This window comes from Canis lupus, chromosome 21 (assembly GCF_048164855.1).
Source record: "Canis lupus baileyi chromosome 21, mCanLup2.hap1, whole genome shotgun sequence".
NCBI lineage: Eukaryota > Metazoa > Chordata > Mammalia > Carnivora > Canidae > Canis > Canis lupus.
Window position 1 is genome coordinate 34,842,356 of NC_132858.1, and position 18,499 is coordinate 34,860,854.

Below are 18,499 nucleotides of genomic sequence, written 5' to 3' on the forward strand. Positions count from 1 at the left end.
AGGCTCCCTGCAGGGAGCCCAATGTGGGACTCGATCCCAGGACCCCAGGATCACGACCTGAGCCAAAGGTAGACGCTCAACCACTGAGCCATCCAGGAGCCCCCAGAGCACCCAATTTAATGTTTTACCATGTTTTTTAAGGCCAGTTCAGTCATGCAAAATTGAAATATTTAATAGCTGTATGTGTTATGTGATTTGTGCATGCAGATGTTCTAATTGTTGAATTTCATGTATTGACTTGGGTTTTTAGTCAGTTACCTTTTTTTGACTTATGTTCCTTCACTATATATGCACTTTATGTCATAACTGCCCTGCATTTAAACCTGAAATAAAATCAAGGGGTAACACAACTATACCCATAAATCACTGGTATAAATATGTAGTAAACTTACATTGTTTTACATAGTTGCAGAAGAACTCTGCCTATGAGCAGTGTGTCTATCTATTGTCAGTCAAGTGTGGAGTAAATACACAGACATTCATATATTTGAGTATTTGAAAAATACATAGAATCCAGAAGCTTTGGAGCCTGGAAATTTATGTTCGTGGATAACTTATATCCTTTCCCTCAGTAACAGCCTCTTTAAATGTATACATTTCTTTTGAATTCCTCAGCAGGTCTTTCTCTAAGATGGACCTAGGATCCAAATAGGATCCATTCATTAGCACTTGGCATTTCTCACTTTGATATCATTAGGGGTCCCCATTACCAGAGGACAGGAAGAGGTATATAGCAATTGCAGACATTGTTGAAACTTCGATTCTCTTTACTTAGACTTTAGCCATGCTCTTTACCCACTCGCTCCTTGAGGAAAGATGTAAATCATTCAACAGCTCTGCCAACTTTTCCATGTCATTCTGCCAAAAACTCTTTGACCTACACATTCTTTCCTCAACTTACAAATTAATTTTGTTTGTATTTAGTCACATTGATGTTTTCTTCCTTCAATTTACTGTAAATTCCTCTAACCAATATCCACCTGTAGACTTTGCTTGTTAATAATATTGCAAGAAAACATTATCTTGCATGTTTATTTTCTTAATATGGTATGCTATTTTTTAACTTACTGAATGACACCGATTTGCCTTTTTTTTTATGGGTGGTATGAAATACATGAACATTGTTCCTTTTCGTTTTTAAGAATTTTTCTAGTCCAGAAACCTCCTCACCAATCCCTTTTCTCCCTCTCTCTGTCCTCCACACATGTTGAGCAAACCAGAGGAATATTTGTTGCATAAGGCAACATATATGGTTGTTATAAAATGAATTTGGCATCATACATTATCCTTCATCCTGTCAATTTTTTTAGAAGACTTAGGTATTTTTATTTCATCAGTAAATTGTAGAAAATAGTATTTAGTCCAGGGGTCGATTAAATTAGACAATGATTGTAAAGTGGTTATTGTGATGCCTAAGACCAAGTAACATTTCAGTGAAAGTTATTCTTCTGATGATGATAATAAAGCTGGAGACAACTTAAAAAATATAAAGATGCATATATGCCATCACTGTGCCTAATAGAAGAAAGATTATTTCTTTACTATCATTTGTAGTGATATATGAAAGATTCTTTATCCATCAAGGTATTGAGCTTTGGGCTTTCTTCCCCTGGTGGATTTAGTTGTTTTTCTGACCTTCGGTGGTACTAAGTAATTAGTCTCTTATGATAAATGCCATAACAATGACATAATAACAATAGTAATATGCTAACCATACATTTGGATCTAGAAATGATGTGTTAACTTCTTGGTATTACCAATTTCTCATAAACACATTCTAGTACGGAAATATCTGAGGCTTAGCTAATATATCCTTCTATTGTATTATTAAAATTTATTTCTTAGAAAATAGTTTCAAAGTTTTAAGGTTAATAATTCCACATAAATTACTAAGATTTTGTACTTGAAAGTCCTTAAAAGTTATGAGGCAGATACTTATTTATGTCCTAAAATTTTGCTTTACTTACACATACACACACACCCCCATAACAGAACAAGTAAATGTAGACTAGATCAGACATTTGTGAAGGAGGGTATTGAATGGCCACAGAATTTATAAATAGATTTTAGTGTTCTGCTTTTCATATGAATTCACATAGATTTTATAAGGTGGTAACAACCATATCAAACTTTTTCTCTAGAGATACATTGACAAAGGCAACAGGACATACACGTGGACTCCTGTGAATGGCACAGATTACAGGTAATTAATTAGATTTAAACGTGTATCGTATACAAAAGTATTCTGTTCAGTGTCTTTCACCTATTTCTAGTAGCAGTTTTTGCAGTAGATAAATATTAAGTTTTTGCATTTTCAGAAACTATTTTCACTGTAATTAAAACAAAAGTTATCTTTTCCAGTATAAAAATGTAATAAAATTATAGCTCTAATTTTCAAAATGGAAAAAAGCTAGGAATATAAATTTTAGAAATGAAGACATGTGATATAAATTATTTTACAGGGGATCCCTGGATGGCTCAGCGGTTTAATGCCTGCCTTCGGCCCAGGACGTGATCCTGGAGTACCAGGATTGAGTCCCATATCAGGCTCCCTGCATGGAGCCTGCTTCTCCCTCTGCCTGTGTCTCCACCTATCTCTCTCTCTATATATATATCTATCTCTCATGAAAAAATAAATAAAATCTTTTAAAAATAATATCATTTTACCTATTTATGTTAGTGATAATAAATGGTGACAAAACCGCCTAATAGTTTTTAGTTACCACTGATTTCCTCATTTAAATTGTTAGTTTATATTACTTATATTTAGGTGGAAAGTTAACTTAAAACTTGTTACATCGTACTATTATCTGACATAAATGCTCAGTTGATATAACTTTACCCCATGAATGGCAAGTCTGTAACATCCTGGTCATTCCAAAGGAGAGGGCCTTAGAAAGCTGGACAGACTAATAATACCCTATAGTGCCTTGAAAGTTCTCCATTCTTCACTTGCCAAGCATCTCCTTCACTTTCTTGGTCTAACTTTTCTTGGAGGTCATGGCTTGTCCAGTGGTCCTACTTCCTCATGCTCTTAATACTAAGGTTGATAGAAATATTTCCTTCCTTTTTTCTTTTTAAAGATTTTATTTATTTATACATGGGAGACACACACACACACACACAGAGAGAGAGAGAGAGAGAGGCAGAGACACAGGCAGAGGGAGAAGCAGGCTCTATGTAAGGAGCCCGATGTGGGACTTGATCCCGGGACTCCAAGATCACACCCTGGGCTGAAAGTAGTTGCTAAACTGCTGAGCCACCAGGGCTGCCCAGAATATTTCCTTCTTGTTACTCATTTTGTCTTCCTCTTCCCTAAAATCCCCATCTCTGAATCTTTTGTCATCTTCCTCTCATTCCTAAAAGATTTCAATTCCTGGCTCACTACCAATCACGCGTACATTCACATAGACCACTGCGTCTCATAATATTTTTGATGTACCCACATTTATATAAAACAGAACACAAATTATTTACTAAGTCAACTTAAAAAAAAGATTTTAAAAATTCAAGCTTAAATTTTTTTTTATTAGCTTTCAGAGACATGGACTTTGCCAAATTGCTGAAAATTTTTCTAAATGCTTACTCTCAAATTTCTCTACTTAACTGGTCCTGAGCTGATAATCGAGAGCTTGCAAATGTGGTTCTGAGTTTATCTCCTCTTCACTATGTGGGAATAGTGCTTCCTGCCTTTTTTCTTAGATGAACAAATTGTAAATTAGAAAAACTGGATCCTTTTAACCTTAACAATGAGTCAACAATAATGACAGTCATAACTTTTAAATTGTCATTATACCTTGCTTAAGTATGTTTGTAAAAGTCTCACAAATGTCCTCTACATTGGACTTACAACTTCGGGCCAGATTCAGTCTGTTTTCACTATAGCACTTCCCTGAATCACTGTATAAATAAATTCACAATTAACAAAAAAAATAGTTGAACTATGTCAAAGAAGGAGAAGAAAGAACTGGCATCTTTTGATTTAATGAACAAAGTATCCAATTTCATTTAGTGACTTCTGTCTTCTTAAGCCTTGATGTAAATTCAGGTATCACAGTTGAATTATAGTAATTAATTATATTAATAGACTGCTCTTTTTTCATAAAGAATTTAGTTTTATAGAATCATGATTGAGTTGAAAGTATGTTATATTCCATTTAAGTAAGTCAACCATGTTTATATGAGTCACAAAAACATCGCATGGGCTCTCGCATCCACCTGGTGGCCACTAGCTTTATTAGGCTTTAATCCCTGGGAGAAAATAAAGCAGCTTCGGTCTGTTGGTTTTATATGGAGAGAGACAGCAAACACTGCATATGACAACATCATCAACTCAGAATGTTGGTAAAGATTTTATCTGCTATAAGTTGAAGAAATAACCATTGCCTTGAGATGGAAGTAAATCAAGTGTGACTGTATTTTTCTATAAAATGAAGTGTAGCTCTTAATAACAACCTGAGACATGCAGGCCAATAAAATGTATATTTGATATGTCAATTTTAAAACTTCTCTTGTGTTCCTCATGAGTTCCAACACTATTTTTATGGTACGTGAGATGTAACCCAAGCTTGGAGAGTGACACTGTAGCAGCCACATGATATAACGTTATCGGTTTTAATTAGAAGTTTCTCTTAGCAATAAATGCTGATGGAGCAATAAAAAATGTCCTAATTTCCCTTGAGAGGAATTTGTGGGAGACAATCTTCAAATGCTCAGTAATTCTACTCTACATTTTATAAATGGCAAGCGAATCATGAAAGGTCATCTTGCTTTCAGACTAATTGCACTGCTTATTTTAATTTCCATCTCTGCCTCCACTTAAAGGAAGTTACCTATAAAATGAACGGAGAGATTTTCATTATATCTACATAACATTTTATTTCTCTGACCTTTTCTCATAAGGACAGTCTATGAATTACTTAATGAAGGAGAAAGATTTGGGAATTGGAGGTAACAAACATCCACCCATTTTGCTATCTTGACTGAATAATTAAGTTGTAGGAGATAAACCCTTGCTTTTTTTTCCCATTTTGTAGAGTGAATTTTTAACATATATGGTCATAAGAAGGAAAACCTGAAATTTTATATTTTGCCCTGTTCTGTATTAGCCATAAAAAAAAAATAGAGAATGAGAATCTAGCTTGGGCATTCTTCTCAAAGCCTGGGAAACAGGAAACAAGTAATTTAAAAGAAGATCTAGAAATATGCAGAAATACTCAGAAGCCTAGAAATGCACACCTTTTCCTGTGCATTGCTGGATTCTGGATTAAATATTAGAAATGAGTGTTAATGACTCAGTAGGTCACATTAATCGAATGTTGCTCTTTGAAAATACTCGGTTCGCTGGGCATCTTCTATCCCCATTTTTGGTACCCACTAGTTCATAAGTTTCCTTTAGTATTAAAGCAGAGCCAAGGTCATTCAAAGCTGTGAATGTGGCTACGGAATAGTTAAGTCCTACACGCGTGTATTAGCCATTTCCAGGGTGCAAGAATTACACATATGTGGTTGTGTTCTTTCAAACTGCCTAATAGTCAAATATTCTGACTGCTTTATGCTCTAAGAACCAAGAGGATGAGCAAGCAGTCTTTCTTCCTGCTATAAAGGCATCTGAATTTTCTTACCAACAGACATCAGGGAATTTTCCTCAAGAGTCTTAAAATAGGGGGTATTTAACCCCTTCAGGGAGTATATTTCAGATAATCTTACAAATTGTGTAGTAGAAAGGACAATACTTAACGTAATTTTTAAAGAGCGTACATTTGCTGCAGAGCACTTTAACGTGATGTATAATTCAGGAAGGAGGGGTATCCAATTAGTATATTATTTATTTTCTCTAAATGTAACCCTGATACTCTGTATCTTTTTCAACACTCAGAGTATTTTCAGTACACTTTTCTGGAAATACAGTATACACGGCACTTCTTTCTCCGCTAATTCATGGGCACATTCAGTAGCTTATTTTCCTTGTGTCTCTTCTGATTCCCGACAATGTAGAGAACGGAGGACTCTGGATGGCGAGACTCAATAAAGTACTCTATTTGCTAAATGCATTTTCCTGTCATAGTAATATGTCTCTTTTTTCCCATGAGGAAGATCTTTGGATTTTCCATTAACTGGATGTGTCTTTTTTTTTTTTTTTAAAGTTGTTTGTTTGTGTTTATGCTTCTCTTGTTTCTATTGCAGTTTGGCCTTGGTATTACCAACCTACAGTTTTTACTATATAAAAGCCAAAATAGAAGAGACAATAACTCAGGCCAGATGTAAGTACTATGAAAGCGACCCAAGAGTCTATTTATCTCTCAGTACCAGCTGTATAAATTTGTCTAGATATCAGAATGCCCAAGGCCTATACATTTTAGTAGGTGTTACTACCAAATCTACAGCAATGATTCTAACCCATTCCAAACATGCAAGGAACAAGAAATATTCTACGTGGATAGAATATGAGCAGGTACCCAGTCTCACTGGCATCCCCACCACCTTACCCTCCTGCCTTGCTTTGTGCTCATAGAATCATTGCAGTGCTGTGTCCTCTGTTGCTGTCATTTTAAGGGTCTGCTAGCTGGTGCAAAATGTTTCACATGGTCTCTACTCATGGCACTGTGCTAATAAGGCTTTAATTTTTCTTTTCTTTTCTTTTTTTTTTTTTTTTTTTTGCATTTCGCAAGAATAATATTGTGCTCCACATCTACTCTGTTTGAATAAATTAAATTGCATTGATTGGCGGCTTTGGTCTGGCAATTAACTTCCTTCTCATAATCCAAATTAATAATGTCTTCAGTAACTCAAATGGATTATTTTTTTAAAGCATCTTTTGGAATGTGGAGTAATTATTAACATAAGTGCATATTTTAAGTCATTATTAATCTTTGTTTTGGGTGACTGGATTTAGTAAAGTAAAATGACCATCATATCTTTTGTACATCAGTTACTACTAACAACCTAAATTATATGTTAGGAAGTAAAAAAAAAAAAAAATTGCGTGTCTGTATGTGTGTATATATACCTTTTACATCTGACTTTAACTGCAGTTTCCTTCAGTCCCCTGTCAGTTGTAATCCTCATTATGCTAAATTTATACTTTTATATTTACACTTTCACTTGATAGATATGATGGTCTTTTTAACAACCAGCAACTTTGCATGAGCTCGTTCTTCACATGATAAATGAGGGGATGATGACTAGTTGGTCTTTGATGGTTGGTAAATGCTTCTGAATATAGGCTAACATCGTCGCCATTGCACCTGCGTTAAACACTTTGCAAAATAGACCCTTGAAATCACCACAGTACAGAGAAGATGTTTTAGTAGTAAGTGATAGGACATACCTTCCAGTCTTCAAAAAGATGTCTTTTTTTTTTCCAGAGTACAGCTGTACATAAATAAACCTTTGATCTATGCACAATATTTTTATTCAAGAAAGTCATTGAATAAAATATTGTTTGTGACCCCCTTTGCTTTACCCTCTTTTTTTTTGTTTCCCTGCTTTCTCTTTCTGATGGATTTTCACAGCCAAAAAGGGCAAAATGAAGGGCAAGTATTTTCTTGTTGCTCAATTTCTTTGTTTAGTACACTTGACATTTCCACTGATATTTCCATTCCTATTGGATATTATCCTCTGTGCTTCTCATCTGCTAGATTTTCCTCCATCACTCAAACCTTAGCAGCAATAAGGGGGGAAGAATAAGCTTGTGTTTTCATGTGCAGTCTATTTCACATTTAGGTTTTCTCTGAGGCTTAAAAACTTGGGTGTTTTTATCCTTCCACTTACTAATTCATACCTAAAATGAAAAATGTTACTAATTTACTAAAGGCATCGATGGGTTTATTGAAATCATTTTTCTTTACTGTAATGATAAAAATTTTGTGTTGAGATGTTCAGTGAACTCTGATGTAACATTGATAGAGAGATACCTTGGTTATGGCAGGGTTAGTAAATGGGATATTTAGAACACAACATTTTTCTGATAGAACTGGTGTAATTTGTGTTATGAAATTAAAATGGATTTTATAATCTTAGTATGCAGTGTTAAGGACCTTTATATTCATTGATGTATTTCAATTTAGGATATAAACACTCTTTTTATTTTTTCTTACTAGGTTATCATTCTAATGCCTTCATATTGTCCTAGAAGCTGAGGATGCATACTCTGGATGGCTTATCTAATTCTGTAACATTATCTTTGCAGATTCGGAAACACTGAAACCAGATAATTTTGACGAATCTGGCTATACGTTCATAGCACCAAGGTTGGTTTTGTTTTATTTTACTTTTTTTTATTGCTTGTATGGATAGGTGAGCCTTCAGGAACAGTTCTGAGTTAATCACACTGCCAAATTATGGAACCAAAGGGAGCAATAATTTTAAAACCATAACTGTACTCTATTCATGCACTCAACTCAGTAAGGAACTACCGTATGCCAAGCAATGTTCTGACTCAGGGATGCAATAGTGAATAAGACAGATGTAGACTTTGCTCTTAGTGGAAATACCACTAATACCAGTGTATCCATCAATAGTGAAGAACTGGGTCTTCGCATATGTGAGTACACACGAACACTCTGTATGTAGGTGTGGATATATACACATACACACGGTTGGCTCTACTGAGATCCACAGATAGCTGTGTAGGTATACACATAAGGCTAGAATGTCTTAGGTTATGATTGATGTTAATGCTCTAACAACATTCTGGGAAAGCATTTTAATACAGTGACATTTTCTCACATAATTTTTTAAGATTAATGTTCTTTTTTCTCTTCCCTTATTGTATTTCTCATACAATTCCTCTTTTCTAACCCTAAGATACACCTTTATCCCTACCTCTGCTTTCATATGATTGATAATAATTTGAGTGTTCTTTTTTTCTTAGTTCTTTTAAAATTTTGTGAATTTTTATTTTAAATTCCAGTTAACATGCTGTGTAGTATTATGTTCAGGTGTACAATATAGTGATTCAGCACTTCCATACAACACCTGGTGCTCATCACAGCAAGTGCCCTCCTTAATCCCCATGCAATTTCACCCATCCCCCCCACCTCCCCTCTGGGGACCATCATTTTGTTTTCTTTTTTTTTTTTTTTTATTTTGTTTTCTGTAGTTCAGACTGTTTCTTGGTTTGCCTCTCTCTTTATTTTTCCCTTTGTTTTTTAAATTCCACGTGTGCATGAAATTGTACAGTATTTGTCTTTATCCAATAGACTCATTTTACCTAATACTCTGTACCTCCATCTACGTCGTTGCAAATGGCAAGATTTCATTCTGTTTTATGGCTGAGGAATATTCTATTGTGCATAGTATACACTGCATCTTCTTTATCCATTCATCAGTTGATGAACGCCGGGGCTGTTTTCGTCATTTGGCTATTGTGGATAATGCTGCGGTAAAGATCAGGGTGCATGTATCACCGTAGTATTAGTATTTTTGTGTACTTTGAGTAAATACCTAGTAGTGAGATTGCTGGATTGTAAGTAGCTCTATCTTTAACTAACTTCTTGAGGAACCTCCACACTGTTTTCCCGAGTGGCTGCACCAGTCTGCATGCCAACACCTGTTGTTTGTTGTTGATGATAGCACTTGCCCTGGTGTGAGGTGATGAATCATTGGAATTTTGACGTTCATTTCTCAGTTAAGTGAAGTTGAGCATCTTTCCAGATAGTTGGCCATCTGTATGTCTTTTTTTGGAAAAATGTCTACTCATGTCTTCTGCCCATTTTTTCATTGGACTATTCATTTTTAGGTATTAAGTTTTATCTTTATCTATTTTGGATACTAACCTTTTATCAGATATGCCATTTGTAAATATCTTCTCCCATTCTCTAGGTTGCCTCTTAGTTTTGTTGAGTGTTTCTTTCCCTCACTCCTGCAGAAGCTTTTTATTTTGATGAAATCCCAGTAGTTTATTTTTTGTTTCCCTTGCCTCAGGAGATATGGTTTCAAGTCTCACATTTAGGTCTTTTAATCATTTTGAATTTATTGTTGTATCTACTATAAGAAAGTGGTCCAATTTCATTCTTTTGCACATTGTTGTCCAGTTTTCCAACACCATTCATTGAAGAGACTTTCCCATTGGATATTCTTTCTTGCTCTGTCAAAGATTGTCTATATAGTCATGCATTCATTTCTGGGTTTTCTGTTCTGTTCTCTTGATCCTTGTGCCTCTTCTTGTGCCAGTACTGCACTGTTTTGATTATATCCTTTTTTTTTTAAAGATTTTATTTATTTATTCATGATAGTCACACAGAGAGAGAGAGAGGCAGAGACATAGGCAGAGGGAGAAGCAGGCTCCATGCAGGGAGCCCGATGTGGGATTCGATCCCGGGTCTCCAGGATCGCGCCCTGGGCCAAAGGCAGATGCCAAACCGCTGCGCCACCCAGGGATCCCTGATTATATCTTAATGTCTTCATATTGTGATAAAAACCCAGGATGCATACGCCAGCTTATCTAATCCTGTAACAGTCATATTTATGGAAAACTGACAGGAATATCTTTTAAACATGATTCAAATCAGTGTCTACTAAGCATTTGTCTTTCCTCTCTTTCGTTTATATCTTTCAACCAACCACCAAGTCTTGCCAGATACAATGTATTTTACGAGTATCAAGTTTATCTGCCAAACTCTGCTGTGTTTGCTCTCATCCAGGTCAGTGCTTTCTCTGACCTAAGCTATGATAGCTGCCTCCTACTTGATGTCCCTACCTCCCCAAATGCGCCTTTACTTCCCAGTCTAGTCTCATTTCTGTAACTGGAGAGAGTTTCTGGAATTCAATAAAATTGTGTTTCTCATCTGCTAAATATGAACCGATAGTTCCATAGTGTCTTGTGACAATCTGTATCTTATATCATCACTTTCAATCGCTCTGTTACTAGATCCCAGTTTACAGTGTGGTCCTTATACCCTAAATCCGGGGCCAGCAAATTACAGCCTGCAGACTGCCTGTTTTATACAAAGTTTTATTAGAACACAGCCATACTTGTTTGGTGATGTATTGTCTGTGGCTGCTTTTACTACAAAGGCAGAGTTGATTAGTTGTGGCCTAGACCTGTGGCCTGTAGAGTCTGAATCATTTATTATCTGGCCCTTCTACAAAAAGTTTGCCAACCTCTGCTCTGAATTCCAAACAACTAAATTTCTCTCAGTTTCTATGTGTGTTGGGGTTTTGTTTTTTTCTCCCCTTCTAGCTCTTTCGATCCACTGATTTTCTATTATGGACTGTACTCAGACACACCCCACCCTTCCCAAATCCCAACTTCAAAGCTCCTTGATCTAGGAATTTCCTTCTCATTTTCACTGGATTAGACATTCTTGCTGACTGCTTCATAGAATACTCTATTTCCTTTACTAGAGCACTGGCCCATTTTAGGTCATTTACTTTCCCCAGTAAAGCCACAACTCTATTTGATTTACATTCAATACAACATCCCATCCATTGCTTGGCACATAATAGGTGCCGAATAAATACATATGGTGTCTGTAGAATCTATAAATACGTAAAGAATATTTTAAAAACCGTTATTAAAAATACCTAAAATCTTACCACTTTTTCCAGCATAAGTAACTGAGCATCTTCAAACTGCTAAAAGCAGTTTTAGCTAGAAAAGAATATTAGAGACAGAACAATATCCCACAGAATATTAACTTACACATTCATTAACAGTATAAGAAGAGATTGAAATTAGATGTGCTATAATGATAAGACTCTCCTTTCATCTCAGATCCATGTTTTGTTTTGTTTTGTTTTTTTTCTCTAGGCAACTTCTTCACTCATCTCTCTCAATTATTGAATAGCAGACCACACAGACTGGCTTTCTGAGCTTTACTGTTAGTCAGTGTGGAAAATATGGTTGAAGGCCCAGTACTCACAGAGAGGATAAATGTAACTTCCAGGTCCCAATTTGTAAGCATGACTGTTCATTTCATCAAGGATTAACCTATGAACCATTTTCATGGTCTGACTGGAAGAGTAGAATTTCCTCTGTGTTTAGGGAAGGAGTAAATTCTAGAGAAGAGAAACGTGATAGCTTGTGGGACAAACCAATGAATGTCCATCTCAACTAACGTGTTAAAACTTTTACATGAATAATTATTTTTACTGCACAAGCAAACGCTATAGTAAATTAATAGTATTATCCCATTTCACAGATTGGGAAATTTCCTTGCTATTTCAAGATCGAAGTGTGTACATTGATTATCAAATGCTAATCAATCTCAGAAGAACACCCAGCACGTCTGAGTAAAATATAAATGCATAGAGCATTGTTTTTACCTGTTCATCAAAGGGATGAAAAGCTTAAAACATAGAATAATTTTTTTCTTGCTCATAAATCAGAAAGGCATTTCAAAGATGAGTTAGATTGAGAAAGGAAGAACATTAAGTGTGATAGCATCTAATTAAATGCTAATTATGGGAAGAAGTCCATTTGAGGTCTGTCAATAATGATTGAGTGAAAATCATGCCACCTTTCTAAACCCTGCCTCCAATCTAAAATTTTCCATGAACTGAGAAGTTTTACGTTGGTTTTTTTTGGGGGGGGGCGGGGCGGGGCAGTGTTTTGAAGTTCTGATATTCTCTTTACTCTCTGAGGCTGATTAGCTGATGGTCTGCATCTGAAAATGTTCACTACATAATTGCACTTCTGTCTTCAGTATTTGATTATCCTATCTTCTGTTGAATTAACCTAGTTAATGACAACCTTATATTTGTTTTTTTTTTTAATATTTTTTATTTCCAAAATACTTAGGATAGTATTTCTCAAAGTAGGGATCTCAAACCCCTATGGGTTCCAGAGGCTCTTTTCAGAGAAGCCACCAGGTCAAAGCTATTTTCCTAATAGTGGTAATTATTGGTCTTTTCTCCATGTCAACATTTGAAGACAGTAGAAAAGCTGTGAGGAGCTGATACCTTAGCAGGACTCCAGGCAGTGAAGCTTCTGGTCACTGTTGTAATCTTTCTGGCTGCGGGGGGGGGGGGGGGGGGGGGGGGGTGGGGAGCCGGTCTCACTTTAAAATATCCTTGATGGAAGCAGTAAAAATTACTAGTTTTATGGAAGCTTTACCCTTGAGTACATGTCTTTTAATATTCAGTGGGGAAAAAAATGGGAATGGTGCTGCATACCAGAGTAACTTGGCTGTCTCAAAGTAAAGCACTTGTGTGATTGAATTTCAAGTTGAAATAGGTGCTCTTCACCCTTTTTTCGTGAAATATAATTTTACTTGACAGAATGACTTAGGTATGTGATAAACATTTTCTCAATAATCAAGTGAGACTTTTACTTTGAAGAGAACAGTATAGAATGTATGTGTTGCTTGTGACAAAATTTGTCCTTTCAAAAAAAAAAAAAAGAAGAATTTGGGGGGAATTTGAATTTACTGCTTCCTAGTAGTTACCTGGCGAGACTGGTGATGTTATTAACGAATGTAATTTTTAAGTTTTAAAATGAAACGTGTCAGATCTGCAAATTTTCCAAATAACCAATTCATAATGTTACAAAATCAGATTCATTTAAGTGTAAGATAGTGCATTGAATTTTAATTTAATAGTATAAAAGGTGTTTCAGATTCCATATTGTAACTACCGACAAATTACTAGTAATCAAATTTTCATGTGTTACTTAAAAAAAAAAATCTGAGAAGTATATAAAATAAGTGCCTTTTCCAGCTATGTATCTTTAGGGAGAATACATTTTTCTCATGTGCCCAAATAGAATCTTGCAATTGATTAAATGCAGAGGTTTTCTAATGAGTCAGGAATTAAAGATATTTGCAAATAGGTAAATCAATGCCACATTTTTCACTAAGTTTTTTTTTTTAAACATAGTAATTTCTCATTAATAAATGTTAACATAGAATGGGTTTATTCTTGATATTTAATATTTCAAATTTTCTCTGTTCATTTTTATATGAAAACTCCAAATACATAACATACAGTGACAATAGTTATTAAGAACAACAAAAGCTAACATTTGTTAAGCACCAGTTGTCCAGAGGACAAGTGCTGAATGTATATTATCCACACCATTCACCCCTTATTGTCAAAGTATTATTCGATGATAGGAGGAAATAGAAATAACAAGAAAATCAAAGCTTGCAAAGTCCCAGAGGTGGTTAAGAGAAAATATTTTCAGTTCCTTTGAGGAAGTGAAAACATTTATTCTTTTAAATAATAAATGAAATAAAATGAAAATACAAATAAAATAATGAAAGCTCATTCTTTTAAAGGTGTGATTTTTATAGCTAATATCTTAAATATTTTTTTCAGAGATTACTGCAATGACCTTAAAATATCAGATAACAACACTGAATTTCTTTTAAATTTCAATGAGTTTATTGATAGAAAAACTCCAAACAACCCATCCTGTAAGTATATACCGATTTGCAGTAACTGTTGAGTGTCACTCTAATTGTATCCAAAGTAGTCAACTCTTGGTTAACATTAGTGCATTGGTATGCTGGTTATTTATTTACTTTGTGAGTTTTTAGTAGTGAAACTTAACAAGTTGGGCTTTTATATATGAAAGAATTTTTATTTCATCCTGAAAGCCAGGTAATAGATACCTATTAGTGTTTAAATGTAAATAGGGCATCCTTACCTTGGCTCCTTTCAAATTTAAGAAACTTAATTTTAATAATATGAAGGTTTTTCATTTTATTGTTCTTGCTATATAGAGGAAAACACTACAACACATTTTTTTTATTTATCTCTATCCAGTTTATATAAACAGTTTTAAGATGAAGAGAATAAAAACAAGGTATATATAAAAATATGTCACTTTGGGGTTTTTTTATCCTGACATTCTGTTTTGATAAGTTGACTTTATAGTTTATGCATCTGTAATTTTTCATTTTATGAAGTAAAACAAGTGGGAGCAAATAAAAATTTTAGTAATTAGGCTTTAACCAGTACATTTGTCTTTCGGAGAAATTTACACCATTCATATTATGAAACTTCATAGAGATTAACAGATTCTTGGCTTTTAAAATGTTTAAAAATCTTAACTGTGTTTTGTTCCTGAAAATATTCTATAACAGTACTACTAGGGGTGCCCAGGTGGCTCAGTTAGTTAAGCATCTACCTTCGCCTCAGGTCATGGTCCTGCATGGGGCTCTCTGCTCAGAGGGGAGTCTGCTTCTCCCTCTGCCCTTCTCTCTCTGCTCATGATCTCTCTCTCTCATAAATAAATAAAATCTTAAAAAAATAAAATAAAATAAAAGTACTACCAGGAAAACCTGCAGTGGAAATGAGAGGAAAACCAACTGCATGGCAAAAGTTTTCTTAGTGTATGTAACTTGGGAAAAAAGAAGTAATTGTAACTGACTTTTATGTCCATTTCTCTTCCTCCTCTCATCCTCACTCTTTCTTCTCCTGTGCTTTTCTTTTTATTGTTTTTAAAGATTTTATTTATGTATTTATTTGAGAGAAAAAGAGAGCATGAGCAGGGGAATGAGGCAAGCTGATTCTCCGCTGAGCAGGGAGCCCAACCCAGAGCTCTATTCCCAGACCCTAGGATCATGACCTGATCCTAAGGCAGATACTTACCTAAGCCAACCAGGTGCTCCTGTGCTTTTCTTTTTTGAAATCATTTGCCTTTCCATTAGGAAGGAAAGAACTTCCTCAGTTATAAAAAGTGAATTGAAGCCATCTCTCAAATTTAAATTTATCTCATAAAAAGAAGGAACTTCTAGCACTATTCACATTAGCTAAAAGAATTAGAATTAGCTACTCTGCAAACCAGTCAGGGGTAGATGAAAGCGATACTGATCACCACTGAATGAGAGTGATGCCAAACCTTTTACTTGGTGTGAACTCACTCTGACCCAACCAGAGCCTTTCATTGTTACTTGTGTTCTTGTTCATTTTCTTGACTAATAGGGGTCCCAAAACAGAACTGAAATAATGATAATGAATATTCATTTAATTGGATGCATCTAGGTCCTAGGAAAGTATAAATATGTTGAAACAAAAATACTTTGAGTATCATAGGGCAAATATCCATACCATTGTCTGTTCTGCAATGTCTTCATTTCCCTTCATCCTCAATCTCCCTCCCTGTGATCCAATAGGAAATGCTTGCAGTTCTTAGATAACCATGTGAAGTGTTAAGATTTTATTGGATTTTTAATTATAAAAAGGTAATAATAACTGGGGGCACCTGGGTGGTTCAGTTGGTTAAGCATCTGCCTTCAGCAGATGGGATCACATGTTCTCTCTCTCTCTCAAGTAAGTAAAATCTTTAAAAAAAAAAAAAAAAGCTGTAAAATTTATAAATAAAATTTACATTTTTCTCTGAAGTGTTATAAATTATAGTTTCATCAATCATCTTTTAGCTCATTTTATCAAATAATATGTACAACTAAAAGTATCAGTGATTAAAATCTAAATAGTTTCTTTTAAAACAGTTCAGGCTATTTTAATTTTGCTTTTATGGAAGCAATTAATCTAATCAAATTATAGTTCTCACTGTTAATTTATTAGCCTACCTAAATGTTTCTGCTATAGAGCTGTTGTCTTCTTCAGATCCCTCATTATTTCTGAACTAATATAAAAATAGATTGTAAGTATTGAGCTTTACCGCTTTACACACATATAATCTGTTTATGAATCGTATGCAGCAGAGGAAATATTTCAAGACACATTTTAAAATTATAGTGTAATTGAAATATGAATACAATTATGAAATTACTTGTAAAATTGATTTATATTAGAAATTAGAATAACAGTCTCATTTCTTTTACCTAAAAAGATTTACAGCAAGTAAATTATATCATTCACTTTTCAAATGGACTTTCAAAGGGATTCGTTTTCTGCTATAATAAAAATAGTTCCTAAAATGAAGTCTAAAATATGGATTAAACTGATCCTTTAAAATTGGGTGAAAGATATATTAAATTTTTTTTAAAATCAACTAAAATGTTTTCCAGTCTACTCCCTACCTCTTGTAGTAATAAGATTTTAGGCCCCGTATTCCTTACCTGAATAAAATGAAATTTTATCATAAATTTTAAGTTTCAGAGTATATTTGTAAGTTATTCAGAATTTCTTGGGCTTTAACAGAGAAGCCAAGAGAAATGAAAAAGGCGAAGTTTTTTGTTCAAGAATACATGTGAATTGACCCTTGGTCATTGCCATCTGACCCTCCACTACCTTTGAATTTGGGCTAAAATGTTCTTTGGTTATTCCAGAAAGGACAACCTGAAGCCTGTAGTCTTTCAGCATTACCCGTTGATTCCAAAAGCCAGTGTTGGAATAGTGCTGGTCTGTGTTAAGTTATTTAGTTCCTTGGCCAAAACACACAAGCAGAAAACTATACATATTATGTAGTTATATTTTTATGTATAAAATTGTCCATTAAATTATGATGGCTTGCAATCACCATACTAACCTATTAAAAAAAAAAGAGAGGGGTGGGAAAGGCTATTTCCTCAATGTTTCTTGAATGGCGCATTTTGACTATCTTTCTGATAGAGTATAAAATAATTTTCATTTATAATTGGCTTTTCTACTAATTTTGGCTACAGCCTGAAAAATAAGAGGGAAGATGAACAATATTTTTAAAATATGCAGAAAATTAATATTGGATTAATTTTTAATTTATTGAAATATTATACACTCTAAGTTGCTTTTACAAATAGAGACTAAATTTGTTTCATTATTATCTTAATGAAGAAACTATGTGGTTGTAATTGAGGCTATCCTTTTTGTGTGTCAGGTAACACGGATTTGATTAATAGAGTCTTGCTGGATGCAGGCTTTACAAATGAACTTGTCCAAAATTACTGGAGTAAGCAGAAAAACATGTGAGTGTTCTTAATAAAAATATATATATATATAATCTGCATTTCAGTTTAGCTTTTCTCTGAGAAATTTTTTTGGAAAACAGGCCTTGTACCTTTAGTTTATTATTTATCTTTAGGAACAATTTCTTGAGAAAAACGTCTTGCAGTACTTGACAACATGCATTTGCAGCAGTGGGCATTTGTCAGGACTAACCCATGCCATTAGTTAGCTTTCCCTCCAATACACTGCAGAGTGAACAAACTAAATTCAGTAGGCATGTTTGTGTTTCCATGTTTGTGACAGAACAGGACTTCCAGTGAATGTTCGATTGGCCTTTTCATAACACTGCCACACACCCAGTCAACAAATTGAGAGATCCGATTACAGTTCTCATGTACGGTCTCTTCTCTACCCCATTTCCAGTCACTCACCAAATGCTAAATATTTCTTCTAAAAATGTTGTCCTGTCATCTTCACACTTTCCCATTTTTAAGAAATTACAGCAGCTGATTTTCCTGCCTTGAGGGCTTTCAATTCGTCTACCTGTGGCACCTCGTCTAGTCTATTCGCCATAGAACTCACCCCTGCCGGCCTCATTCGTAAAATGCAGTTCCAGTTTCAGGATAAAGGTGAAGCTGTCCAGCACAGATTTCAAGATCATTCATGAGCTGACCATTTCCTAAGAAGCTTATCCTTGACACTTTACTCCCTATTGCTTCTT

General features: G+C 34.7%; 1 protein-coding gene across 8 annotated transcripts in view; it reads left to right on the forward strand.

Moving 5' to 3' along the window:
* The window catches only part of CACNA2D1 (calcium voltage-gated channel auxiliary subunit alpha2delta 1), a 475,442-nt gene that overhangs the window by 424,826 nt on the left and 32,117 nt on the right, over positions 1-18,499 (forward strand). For 4 of the 8 annotated variants that reach the window (XM_072791358.1, XM_072791359.1, XM_072791361.1 and 1 more), the window contains 6 exons: positions 2,142-2,203; positions 6,187-6,263; positions 7,515-7,535; positions 8,192-8,252; positions 14,263-14,360; positions 17,711-17,798. In XM_072791358.1, the coding sequence (XP_072647459.1) occupies positions 2,142-2,203; positions 6,187-6,263; positions 7,515-7,535; positions 8,192-8,252; positions 14,263-14,360; positions 17,711-17,798 (407 nt within the window). Of the gene's footprint in view, positions 1-2,141; positions 2,204-2,462; positions 3,934-6,186; positions 6,264-7,514; positions 7,536-8,191; positions 8,253-14,262; positions 14,361-17,710; positions 17,799-18,499 lie in introns of those variants that run through there. The other 4 variants (XM_072791360.1, XM_072791363.1, XM_072791364.1 and 1 more) reach the window with 2 other exon arrangements.